The sequence below is a fragment of the Pezoporus wallicus genome, unplaced genomic scaffold, assembly GCF_028554395.1.
Source record: "Pezoporus wallicus isolate ANWC-B61680 ecotype Strahan unplaced genomic scaffold, APGP_CSIRO_Pwel_v1 scaffold_7402, whole genome shotgun sequence".
Classification (NCBI taxonomy): domain Eukaryota; kingdom Metazoa; phylum Chordata; class Aves; order Psittaciformes; family Psittacidae; genus Pezoporus; species Pezoporus wallicus.
Window position 1 is genome coordinate 4,411,037 of NW_026641037.1, and position 14,137 is coordinate 4,425,173.

Genomic DNA, 14,137 nt, shown 5'->3' on the forward strand with positions numbered 1-14,137 from the left:
AGGCAGACAGTTCCATTCCAACCTGAGACATCCCATATCTAATAGAAATACATGGAAGACCCTGTTTGTATTCCCACTTTGGGAAAACAGAAAAACAGACAACTAGGATAGGTAAAGAACTTCTTGACAAGCTGGACGTCATGCCGGGACTACTCCCACTGCTGACATTTAAGCTTGCCAGTGCCTGAGGAGTACACCAATCAAGATCAATACCGAAAGTGTACAACCAGATGGCAGATGATTAGTGGACTCCCAGAAATACAAGCCTTGCAATTCTGCTTACAGTAATGATGAAGAAAGAAGTGCTAGGCAGAAAAATACATACAGAGTTTTCCCAAGAGAACAGAAAAAAGTACCCAGACCATGATCTGACTAGATTTACAGCCTTTCCAACACATCACCTTTCATGTACTCCAAACCTAGTCTAAGAAAGTTGCTATTTGACATAAGTTGTCAAAGCTACTCCCCCACTGCTGAATCAGTGAAGATGCTGCATTAGTCTGGTTTCTAGCCTTATTTCATAGAATCACAGAATGGTTTGGGTTGGAAGGGATCATATAGTTCCAAGCCCTCTGCCATGAGCAGGGACAATTTCCACCACGTTGCTCAAAGCCCTGTCCAATCTGGCCTTGGACACTTCCAGGGATGGGGCAGCCACAACCTCTGAGCAACCTGTGCCACTGCCTCACCACCCTCACAGTGAAGATTTTTTTTCCTAGTACCTAATGTAAATCTACCTTCTTTTATTTACAGCAAAGCCTTCTACGAGAAAGCTGACAGTCATCCAAACCTCAGGGGGACCATCTCCTCCCTCTTCCCACCTTTCTCTGGAGGAAACCTATTACTCCGCTTTTTTCCTCTAATTTTTTCTCATGATGGCTCTCCTGCCAACTTGATCAACAACAGAGCTGGCATTCTGAGCTAGTAAAGTCCTGCTGAACTAAACAGACTCACAAAAGCAACACAGGACCGCAATGTGTCTGGCAAAGCTCTACATCAGAATGCTGTAGCATGCCTCACTTCTCAGAATTGTGCTTTTTCGTAAAGGCCACTGTTCTACTTGCTATGCACAGAGCAAGGAAGTACAGGGAAGAAAATAAACCAAAAAACCTCCGAAGCAAACAAAAAGCCCCACAAATGATCCTATGTAGATCTGCAAAGAAATCTTCTTTTAATATGGTTTATTCTTTGCTTTCTGCCTTCAAACTGCCCTAGAGGGAGAGCTGCGCTGTGCCAGATTTTACCTAAAAATACTGCAAGCCACAATCACATAGGACAACGGCAGCAGCAAGAATGCAGAACCTTGGTCAGATGTGTCAAAGAGAACACCATATAGCAAAGACATGGTTAAGAGGATAACCATCAGCAAGAACTGCTTGAACTGCATTCTCTGAATCTCATTACATTTTGAACTCCTAGAAATATATTAAACAAACAAACAACAAAGTTAAGTGCCCTGAATATTCTCAGCACTTTGAAGACATTTCAGTTGGTTTCTAGCAATTTGCTGGAAAATAGAAGAAAAGCAGTAGGGGCAAAAAGAAAAGGAATAAAATAGAATGACAAACACATCCCTTTGGCTCTCAGGATACAAGACTGAAGTCTTCAGAGCAGGAAATAAATCCAAAAAATAAAAATAAAAAAAAAGTTATTTTCCATCCAGGCAAAACTGAGCTTTCTGATGATGTCTGACATGCTGGAAACCAATATTAGTTTTAAACCTCATCATTTTCTCCTTTTTCTCTACACTTGTCTAAATCTGTCACATTTCCAAAGAGAAAACTACACATAGATCAGAGGTGCTTCATTTTGTGCATCATAAAGGATGAGATAAAAGTAGAAATCATGGAAAAGATAATCATTATTTCAGTCCAGCAAAAAAATATGCTCATAGTTTGTCACTGCTGCCCATCAGTTTGATTAAAACTGATAAACCAACCCAGTATTTACCCTGCCTTACACAGCATTGGGTTTTAGCAAAGCTTATAAACTCCAAGCAAAAAAAAAAAAAAACTGCAGAAAAGGGGATATTTATAAATACTTCGTAATAAAAATATAAATAAAATATTTACAAGTATAAAATGAGAGATACTCAATACTACTTAAACCATGACTTTGTAAAAACTATCAACATTGATTTTGGCATTATTCTCTTATCAAATATAACTGGAAGTCAGTGTCATATTTCAACTAGAAATACTTACATTGTGATAATTGATCATTTCCTGTAATGTATCAGAGAACTTTGTCAAGCTGGTCTGTAAAGAGAAAACCAAAGTGGTTAAAGTTAAACCCTGCCAAACACACAGCACAAGAGCAACAGATTTAATGAAAAGAACCTGGGAAATAATTTTCCTTAGCATGATTGTAAACTAAAACCATTGTGCTAGAAGGAGAACATGGGGGTAATATCAAGTAAATCCGTTAAAGCTATAAGCTTTAACCTACCTAAAATAAAGGGCTAAGGAGAAGCACAACAGGAAAAATTCACATTAAGTTGACTAAATTACAGGAAATTCACATAATTTAACATATTAATTTAAAATATTCAATATTACAGTACTTATTATTCATTAATGTTTAATACTCTAACTCCAAAAACCTGGTTAACATGTTGTAATCATCAGTACACACATATTTACTGTAGGAACTACTGCCCCACAGCTAATGTGCTTAGCAACATCAATCTGTAGAATCAATGTCTTAAACACCATTAGAAAACAGTGATCCCTAATATGTCCAGAAAACTGCTTAAGCTGCATTCCTAGCAAGTAAATTTCCAGACAAAAGCAGTTTCAGTTGCACACAGACTATATTGAAGTTTGCACCATATCTCTTCCAACTAACATGTGAAGATGCATACATGTAATTGATGTTCTATTGCAGAACATGCATTAGATTATATACACGGAAGCTTGCACATAATTGCACCTGCATATTACACAATTTCATTCTTCATTTAAAGTAATAGACATAATACTAGGTGTTCCAAATTAGCCTAACAACATCAGTCTGAGGTTACACAATCAAAGTGGGCTCTGTACATTTAAAAATTTGATTTCAATTTATTAGAAAGTGCCAGGACCCAAGAGATCAACTCAGGAAATTTTATTGCAGAGAACCATGACTAGAACTTTAGCAAAATAGGGGCAGGAGTTCATAGCTTCAGCCTTTCTCCACTCTTCCCAGGATGACTAATCCTAACCTAAACCACATTTTCTGGAATTTGGAGAACCCCTGCCATCACAGGTTAAAGCTGAAATTAAACTTTAATATCAATAAATAAGACACTTGCAGTGCACCACAATCAAAAGACATTGCAAAGAAAAAAGGAATAAAAAGGCAAGTAACAGTATAAACTTCAAATACTTTTCTTGCTAACTACTATATTTCATACCTTTTAAGTTACACTTTTCTCCTTCCATTTTCACCTCTTAAAGAACTTACCTCAACCAATGCATCTTTACAGGAATATTGTGCAAGGTCTCGAATTCCATTCATGAACTGCTTGTTGGCTGTACAGAATGCTTTCCCGGTATCAATCATTGCAATACACAGCTTCACCAGCTAAAAAGAGGAAAAAAAAAAAAAGACAAAGTGGAAGTTTGTTAGTTTTGTTTTATACACCACCATACAAACATGAGATACATTGAGCTTAGTTAACTCTAAGAAACAAAGATTTCAAAAGTTAAATTCTAGAATTACAGAGCCCCACATTTATGAAAAGCTTTATACTGTACAGAGATAGCTATAAAATACTATTCCAGGTCAACTGCTATGCCACTGAGGAGGTTACTACTTTTTATATTTTTTTCATTACGTTTTATTTGTTTTATTGTTAACATATTGCACATATTTCAAGACAGTACTCCATGAGGGCAAAGAGCACAGCAACTAAAACATAGCTGGTTAGAACCCAAGCAAATTACAAGTCGTTCGTGGCTTCTGAGCAAAAAAAAAAAAAAATAAACCAAAAAACCAAACAAAATAAGCCCATACCACTTGTTTCATTCAGAACACAGGCACAGGAAAGCGAAACACTGTGCACAAAGCACAGCTGAAGAGATACGGTTACATCTCAGAGGGTGAAATAATCATGTTTTCACTCATACAACAGACTAGACTTTCTGTGATGGGTTTCTACCATTATCACTCATTGCTTCTTTCAGTACCTTGGCACATCAGACTTTAGCCATCAGTCTTTTGTAATGGATGTTTTCCCACTTTTTGAACCACTTCTGCACTGGGCCATTAATAAAAGAATGATTAGTGCAAACACTTAGATGCTTTCTTAAGAGAGGGCATATTATTATCAAGCTCCCCAACCCTAAACCAAACTGAGAATAAAATCAGAAGATTGAGCCTCTCCCTCTGAAGGATTTTTCAAGGATGTAGACAAGCTTTCATGAATAACAACACCAAAGTGTTTGATCCTATGTTGGGACAAAGAAACCACCCAAGTGACCATTGTGCCTCATTTACCCAGTAATTTTTCCTAAGAGAATCTGAGTCAACATAAGACGAAATCTGAACATTTCCCACATTCTGACAAATGGCCAAGATGATTAAACAATGGACAGAAAAATCACTGACAATGTGATCCTTTTTCCTTCACTTTTGCTTACAGTTCACAATCCTGAATCCAGTGTCCTTTCTTCCAGAGTGGAAAAAAAAAAAAAAAAGCAGATAATATAGCCCCAAGTCACAATTGTGGGATAATAAAACAAAATTTAGTATGAATAACTGCGCAGAAAAAGGTACCAACCAAGTCTAGACAAATCATTACCCTCAGGCCATAGTTACTTCAGCTCACACAAAAAGCCTGGCTTTCAACTTAAGCATTAAACTAGATCACTTATACATCACATTACAATTAAACTACTTAAATACTTACCTTGTGCATTTGCTTTCTTGTCAAGGGAGCAAATGTGTTTGGGCGATTTTCTTTTGAGGAGTACTAGGACAGTCTCTCAGGGCAAAGGGTAATACTACAGCTATAGCTTTTACATGCTAAAATGGTATATTTGGTATAGGCCTGCTGTAAGATGCTGGGGGCAAGGCACTGAATAACACCCCTTAAGGAATCCGAGAATTCTTTTCCCCCAGAATAACCCTTTTAGACTGGTGGAAAACACAAACTTCCAAGACAGACTTTTCAGATCCTTTAAATACTTCCATGGTTTAATCTACCAAAACACATTCATCACACTTACAGTAAAAATGTGTCTTAAACCCATCAGTTTCACCAAAATTCACACCAAATCAAAGAACCTTAAATTTATTTTTAAAGAGCATATTGTTATATTATTAAGTACAAAAGCTAGAAATATTATTAGAAGCAGTAACAAAGTCTTCAGACTTAATGCTTCATTGGACACTGACTTTGTCTCTATCTTTCTGCAGCCAACTCACAGCTGCAGGAACAAAAGCTTGTATTCAAAAAGTAGCTAAGAAGGTAAACAAATGACATCTGCCTCCCACATTAACACACAAGCAAAAATAATTTTAAACATTTAGCATAAAATGCTAAGGAAAGGACACTTTCTACAGATGTAAAACAAAAAAATGCCACCTTCAAGATACTAGCAAAGAAAGAACTAAAGCCTCCAAACACTACTGGTTCAGGAACCAGTAAATGGATTGTAATGCATTTAAAAGATGCTACAAAAAACCTTTTATATACATGCACAAAGCATGACACAAAGTTTGATGAATTTTACAGGAGGTCAGTCCTCCAGACAAAAGCGTGTGTGTATATATATATATATATATATATATATATATACACACACCCCTATCCGGCTGTAACTGTGCTGCAAACTACCAAAGACAGAAAGCACTGACTGACTTTAAATCTCTAAAACAGAGTATCCATATGTGCTTGCAGTATGCTGCTGTCATCATACAATATAAGCTCTCACTGCAGAGATGGCCAACCCTTGGCTTTTAACTCACATGAAAACTGAATTAGTCTGCATACAGCATACTGCATGACTGCAAAGGGGCCACGAATTCAGAAGGGTATTGCACAATCCCAATCCTCAGCTGGTGGAGAAAGGGAATTCACACTGGATCTTGCTGCTCTTACGAAAGCTTGACCCTCTGAGGCCCAGCTGTGCACTGGACCCAGATCTATTTCCTCTCCAAGATCTGAATGTTTGGTTGGCTGCTGCCACTTCCCAGCTGTGAACTTTAAAACAAAACCTAAACACATCTTTGTATATTTTTCAGAACAGACATTGTTGAATTACTCGTACCTTGTCAAGTTTCAGTTCCAGTTCTGTCACATCTCCTTCTACTTCTTCTAAAGCTGCCCTGCATGGATGAAAAATTTTTCATTAAAATTTTCCCTTAAAACTTTACACAAAAATAGTCTGGGACTGGACAGAAGGAGCATTAATTTAATTAATTTAACACATATATTGCCATCATAGTTTCACTTAAATTTCAGCTATAAGACAGCACAGATTTTAGAGAACCACAAGAACTGCAGAAAATTTGATGGTAAAAAGAAGGAAAAACTACATCACTGATAAAACAAATAGCTTAGTAATAAAGCTTTCAGATGAAATTTTATTAATTCTAGTGTTTGTCACACTGAAATAGTTTTACTTTGTTCTTGCATAGCTGACAGTCTGTATGTTTGAAGGTAATAAAAAAAGGAAAGAAATTAGAAGTCTGAGTGAATTTTCTTAAATAATTACTTTGGTGACTCTCGTGGCTCAAAACTGCAAACCTAAAAACCTACAGGTATTTGAAAAATGACCTTGTCATTAGATTATGAAAAAACATAGCATTTGCCATGAGTCAGCTGTAGTAACTTCAGTTACTTAGCAGTAACTTCAGATGCCACACTTGATTATATCATTTGCCTCTAGTCTAGATTGGTTGCAACTTTTAGGCCACATTTTACTTGCCACTATAAAAGTTGCTTTCCTGAAGCATTTCTAAAACATAACTTTGCTTGAGAGTTGATGTTTCCTTTGACACCTCCTTCCTTGCTTTTGGCTACCTGAAAAAAATAGGGAAAGACTAAGAAAGGATGACACTTTGTTCAGGGAATTTATGAACACTGTTGTTCCATCAGGCCGCTGCCTTGAGAGCTTGAATGTACTAATTTCTGGCAATGAATGAATGCCCTTGCTCCTATCAGAGGGTACCTCATTCTTTCAGTGATTCCAGCATAACTGTTCATGGAGCCACACTGTTCACCAGTAGTAGGTCCACCTTGTAAAAAAAACTAACAGGAGGTTTTCTGTTATGCTTTCTGGAAAATTGGATCAGATGCATTTCAGTCCTACAAAAAACTCTTCCTGGAAAAAGTGAGACAAGCAGGGAAGTACGATTTGGACCAGGAATTTCTTAAGCCAGCTTTACTGCTGAGGAGAGAGTACACAGACCACAGCTTTACCGACTGTCTCTTGCTAATTCCTTTCTACTCACATGAGTTCAAGCCAAGAACAAAAAATAAATAAAAAAAAAAAAGACTGGATCAGGCCCCAGACTCAGGAAGAGCAGTTTTTACAAGAATAGTTCTGAAAAACACTGCCAATTGCCCGCAGTTCTCAAATGACAGGCATGACATTCCCAGCTTTTGCAGACTTCATTACACATAGTTGCATTCCAGCTTTTGTATCTAAAGGCATTCCCACAGTTACATCCTAGGTTTTGTATCCAAGCACATTCCTGTGCAGTTGCATTTTGGCTTCTGCCTCTTCTCTAGCTTCAGACCATGAAGTATGAAGGAATTCAGGCGACATCAATTTCTCTTTTATTTACTTTGTTTTCTTCCATATTCGATTAATTTCCATTTAATTAAATTGGTGTATTGTGTACAGTTCTGGTGTCCTCAACATAAAAAGGACATGGAACTGTTGGAACAAGTCCAGAGGAGGGCCACGAGGATGGTCAGGGGACTGGAGCACCTCCCGTATGAAGACAGGCTGAGAAAGCCCGTAGAAGAGAAGGCTGCATGGAGACCTCATAGCAGCTTTCCAGTATCTGAAGGGGGCCTGTAGGGATGCTGAAGAGGGACTCTTCACTAGGGACTGTAGTGATAGGACAAGGGGTAATAGGTTAAAACTTAAGCAGGGGAAGTTTAGATTGGACATAAGGAAGAAGTTCTTTACTGTAAGGGTGGTGAGGCACTGGAATGGATTGCCCAGGGAAGTTGTGAATGCTCCATCCCTGGCAGTGTTCAAGGCCAGGTTGCACAGAGCCTTGGGCGACATGGTTTAGTGTGAGGTACCCCAGCCCATGGCAGGGGGGTTGGAACTAGATGATCTTAAGGTCCTTTCTAACCCTAACTATTCTATGATTCTAAGTCTCTAAAGTTAAATCCTATTTTTCCAGAGAGCATTACAGAGAATAAAAAAAAAAACAATCCAACACACACAAAGGAAGGAAAAGTATCTCAATATTCAGACTGCAGTTTTTATTTATTTGTTTTTGATCACAGTGCAACAAGGTTTTGTTTGTTTCTTTAGTGTTAACATAAAAGCATGATTAAGTAGTTTGTTTACAGAACTGCAGCAAGATCTGATAAGAATTGTTTTTTTAGTGTCTTTAACTAGCAAAGAGTTCCAGCTCCACAGGAATTAATGAGCTAAAAAGTCAGATTCATGATGAAGATGAGAGAGAGGCAGTTAGAGCAGGCAGAATGACACATCTGCTCAGTAATTAAAGCTCTGTTACAAGGGGAAAATTTTAAGAGAGAATAAGCTCAACCAAAACAGAAGTAACAACAGAACATCAAAAGACTGAAAAGATATGGGGCAGGCCAAGAAAGAAGGATAAAGCAAAGCAGAAAGAGATATCATGCGAGAAGGGAGACACACAGCCCCTCCACCACCAGATTCATTGCAGATCATGTCTGAACTACTACAGGCCCCTGAAGCACCAGGCTGGTTCTCCAACTTATTTCCCACCGCTGTCACGTGGAAGGAAGACACATCTGGCTGGCCCTTACAGCTGGATATGGATCAAACGGCTGTTAGGTTCCAGCCAAATCCTGTTTAAGCTCATTGTTCCTTTTCACAGAACTCTCTACTTTCACTATTTCCATTATAAACTAGAAGAAAAGTTATTCTCATGCAAACATATACACAGTGTTAGACCAATACTGGATTACAAGCATATGAACAATGGAGAGATTGCCCTCAGAGTATCGGAATACAGTTAGATACCTATAGCTAATAATTTATTAACACCAACTAGTCACAAAGATTGTTTTCATAGCGGGTTAGGGAACACATTAGGAACAGCTGATTTGAGCTGGGCTACGGTAACATTACCCTTTTTTTCTTAGTACGTTTTGAAGCCACAGAATACAAAAGTGCATTTCTTTCTCCAAAACATCTGTGTCAGGAATTACTTAAAGCTCACAGAAAATTGTCATAATTCCAAGTAAATCTCACTTTCACGGCCAAGACCCAATGTCCAGCTACAAACACAGGAAGTGGTCATAAAACAGTTGAGGACTAAGTCCAGACCTGACATGTACCAAAAATGCTGCTCCTTAGTGAAGTGAGAGCTGGGAGCAGGGTTTGCATCAGAGTAATCTTAGCCAGAAGGCTCTGGCACTGGGTACAGAATAAAATCTGCCTCAGTACATGAATCAAACATCTGTGGCTTCCCAAGATTTTCAAACACTGCATGGAAACTCACAGAATCAGAACAGCTGTTTAAGGGTGGAGGACAACTTTTATAAATGACCAGTCTCCCATACTCTTCACACTCCTTAATGTGGACTCTCAGGAATGTGTTTCTCCCCTCTGCTGCTCCTCCTCTCCTGCATGTTCCCTCCTAAAACACAGTTAAGTTTGCTAGATACAGCTTCCTGCAGAACCACAGCTGGGGAATACAGAACATGATGCAAGAAAACTCAAGATTCAACAGTCTTTTTAAAGGAGGATAATATCAGCTGGACAGTTAGCTAGTCCAGCATAATGATGAAGGAAAGCTGAACTCTAGTGTCCATCACATCACTCCCCTCAACTGCCCAGTGAAAGTCCTTCCTCCAGCTTAAGGTGCGAGGGGGCTTTAAGTATCCCAGGAACCAAAGGGAAAGGTGACAGCTAAACTCTCATCTAGAAAGAGAATCGGTCCCTCTTAGGCCACAAGTTGTGGACACGTGCTAAGGAAATAACTTAGTCTGGACTAAACCGCTATATACTGCTGACCATAATGCCAAGCATACCGTGGCCACTGGCCAGTGTCTGCGTAAAAGGGGGCAACGGTGAATGCTTTTAAAGTCAGCTGTTCTTCAACTGTTACCTAACTGCCATTGAAGCCACCTCCTGGCTTTAGTCTTTCACTCATTCATCATGTTTAGAATGTGTTCCTGAAAGTGACGAGGCTGGAATCAGTAGTCATTATAAATTAGATGCTGACAAGCAACCAATTGGAGAAGTCAAAGGTGATATGGATAATTATCAATTAGTTATTGTTAATTCTCGAATTAACACATCTCTCTATTAAAAAACATATTCAAACTAAAAGAAGTCCATTAATGAAGTATTTTCCCACAGTTTTTTTTGTTGTGTTTTTTATTGTTGTCATTACTTTAATATTTTTATTTTTTATTTTAATTGAGGAACTTTTCAAACCTAAATCTTCAATCCACCTCTTGAATATACTTTCAGAAGAACAGGAAAAAGTACACAAAATCAAATGCTTTCAAACTGGGACTTCTGAATACATTCATGCATTGGACTCATAAAATGGGAGTAACAGATTCTCACCATCACAGTTTTAATAACGTTAAAGTCTGGACTTCAACTTGGAAAGACAAAGCTCCCCTATTTGCATGTATTCTATGCAGAATAGCCCCTTGATGCACAACTTAGATTACACTGCAGGTGACACATCCCTTCAGTTATCATCTACTGCAGTTCAACAGCATGAATTTCACATTCAAGACTAGCCATACACTATCAATAGCTAAATCAAAGTATCTGAGTAGTCATATTCAAGTATGACTACATTCACTTTTTCTCTCATTTACTGCCATATCTTTTCATGAGACCAGCTGTGTATCAGAAGAGTGCATAAAGAAGCATTACCATGCCAGTGGAGAACAATCCAGCCTTGGAGGGGCAGAGAACACTAAGCACGAACCAAGAAGCAAATGGTACTGTGATTAACTTCCCTTTGTTCTCTTCAATTGCATTTAATTTTAAACTTTAGGGACAGTAGGAAAACTGAAAAGCAGTTACAAAGATATGTACAACTTCCTAATAGCAAAGGTCATAGCTGGATAAAGCTGGTATGTAACTAGCTGAAGTAAAAGCAATTGATCATTCTAACTCTCATGTTAAACACAAACCCCATACAGACACTAGTAGAGATTAGCTGCAAGCTATCTGTGCGTCCCACAGTGGTATCACAGATTAAGATGAAAAAAAAAAAACAAAAAAACAAACGATCAAAATTACCAAGCACTCATGCTATAGCTTTATGTGATATCAGACTTAGGTTTCAACCTGTGCTGCCCAAATTCAGACAAAAAGGACAGCAAGATAGTGACTTCTAATCCTCTTGATCCCAATTATCAGAGTGAAATGAACTCAGCAATGGAGTTGCTTATAAACCACTCCTGACAGTGACTGTAGTCAGCATTCTCAGTAACAGAGGGCAATAGGAGTAAATCAGTCACTAAGTTTCTTAGTGATACAAGAGACTTCAAAGCAAGCTAACTTCAGAACACCTTAAAGACAGCTTGGGAAGGGGGGGGGCGGAGTACTACTGAATGTGAAAAACTGGATATAAGATAAAATACAGAAATGCAAGATAAAAATATGCACCTGATGATATATAGCAATGTCTCCTCTATGCCAGAGCCTATCAGGGAACAGACAGCTAAAAGGCTAGTAGACATTAATCAGAGGAGGACTACAAGGTGTAAGTATGATGCAAAGGCAAATTAACATGCGGGTATACCACACGAGGTATTGCACTGGCTCACCTACTGTTCTGCTCACTTGCTCACTCTTTCTCCACACTTACATAGCAGCTGTACCTTGGTATCACACTTCAGATGCTAAGCAACTAGTTACAGATTTGTTTAGAAACAGCCACAGGCTAACTGCTGTGAGTAAAGGGCCAGGGCAAAACACATACAATGACTAATGTCACTGTACAGAGAAAGACAACACTGATAGCAAAGTCCTCTAAACAGAAATCTATTGTGAATGTCATGGAAAAGATAAAATAGCAATACCATACCAAACAAGTAAACAGTCAGCTTTACTTGAGACATGTTTCAAGCCTCTCTACCTCATGAGCCCTCTATTAAAACACCCAAGGAACAACACACACTTCACCTACAACAGATTGTAACATAATGCTGCTATGACAAAAGCACTTTTTTGTGGTATAATTTGATTACATTATTAAACCCAAAATAAGTTGTGAGTGCTTTCCTTCATTTTGGTAATATCTTTCTTTTACTAGCAGGGCCCCAAATTGGTCACAACACTCCAGACTTAGCCTTGTGACAGCTAAATACTGTGTAATCATCTCTTCCCCCAACTTGCCAGCTATGCCCTTGCTAATGCAGCCCAATATACTGCCAGTTTTCACAGCTGCACAGACATGCTGATGACAGATGGTCCATTTGCTGTTCAGCAGGATGCAAAGGTCCCTATCTGCCAGCACAGCTGCATGGGTTCTTTCCTTTTCAGAGGAAGTCTTCACATTTGCCTTGGTTAAACTTCAGGAGCTTTCTACTTTTACTTTCTTCTACCCTGCTGAGGTCCTTATGAATGACAGACCCACCCTCCAGCATATCAAATGCTCCCTCCAGTCACTGTGTGCTTTGATTTTCTTCATCTATAGTCAGATATAAAAAGGTATCTAGAGGCATCTTAACCAATATGTTGACAAGGATTACATTTGGTACATGTATAATAGCATCAGACAACCACAGATCAAAAAAGAAACATGACATATTGAAGGACAAAAAAGTCACATGACTATTGAAGGACAGAAAAGTCACACACTGATAAATAAGACGTAGTAACCTTGGATAACAGCACATACAAGGAGAGCTTTATAACTCATGAGATGTGTCATATGGTCTGAAGAACATACACTATTGCAGCCTGTCACAGAACTCATTGAAGCCCTGGTTTGGCACCACAAAGATTTTTCCCTGCTGGCACAGAGCCGCTCAACACGGAGGAGAAGATGATGAATGCTCCCTGACATGCCGAGATAAACTTCCTCATTCATGTTAGTACTCCGTACATTATTAATTCTTCAGTCATTGCCACAAAGCATTTCATCAATAGCTTGAAAAAACCTCATAACATGAAGAGTAGGACTTCCAATCAAATATGTGACATTTGCTTCATCCTTACTATGAAATCCTAGACACTTTCTATGAGCTTGGTGGACTGAAGTACAGAAATGCATTTCCTGAACCGAAGATTATCATGCTGATGAATAAGACAAGTCTTCCTGGGCCTGTAGCAAGCACTAACCACATTTCAAATTTCCCAAGAGAAAAGAAATAAGAATCAAGACCTCAGAGCTTTTCTTCACTCCTCCCAAGTCAGGCTTCTTTTATAAAATAATCAAATTAAATAAGACAAAGGTATTTATTGAATTCACCTAATCATTAAAGCAAAAGTCTGCTTGTAGATACCAGTCCTTAAGGGCTTCTTCACCTACAAAATTTAACTGATCCTAAATCACAGTCTCTGCTGTAACAAACCAAGAAATAGGACAAATCCCTTTAAGATGCATGCTTCACTTGATTCATTCTTTACTGCAAGACTACACATGGCTCAAAAGATAATTAGCATTATAAACAAATCAGTCTTCGAAAAGGAAGAAGTTCTATTGCATTTAATATATATGGCTGAAAGTCAAAGTGATTACCACTAAACTTGCAGCAGAATTTTATGATCATACACAGCCTGCCAGGACATCTGTGCTACCTGCTAGCTCTGAATTGTCAAGTTTTTTTTTCTCATTACTCTTTCGCAGTAAATTACCAGAAATGCCCAACAGTATTTTTTTCCCCCTACTAGTTTTGCCTAATATTTTTCCACTAAACTTCTTTACCTTACGAGAGCCTGACAGTAAACCTATCTAGGAAACCAGCAGGCCTTCCACAAAGATTCCGATAAGC

At 38.4% G+C, this 14,137-nt stretch overlaps 1 protein-coding gene across 8 annotated transcripts in view; it reads right to left on the reverse strand.

Annotated features, from left to right (window-relative positions):
* Positions 1 to 14,137, reverse strand: part of ACAP2 (ArfGAP with coiled-coil, ankyrin repeat and PH domains 2) — a 68,324-nt gene that overhangs the window by 43,828 nt on the left and 10,359 nt on the right. For all 8 annotated transcript variants that reach the window (XM_057421842.1, XM_057421845.1, XM_057421841.1 and 5 more), the window contains exons 2-4: positions 6,258 to 6,315; positions 3,448 to 3,567; positions 2,205 to 2,258 (exon numbers count right to left, since the gene is read on the reverse strand). In XM_057421842.1, coding sequence (XP_057277825.1) covers positions 2,205 to 2,258; positions 3,448 to 3,567; positions 6,258 to 6,315 — 232 coding nt within the window. The remainder of the gene's footprint in view (positions 1 to 2,204; positions 2,259 to 3,447; positions 3,568 to 6,257; positions 6,316 to 14,137) is intronic.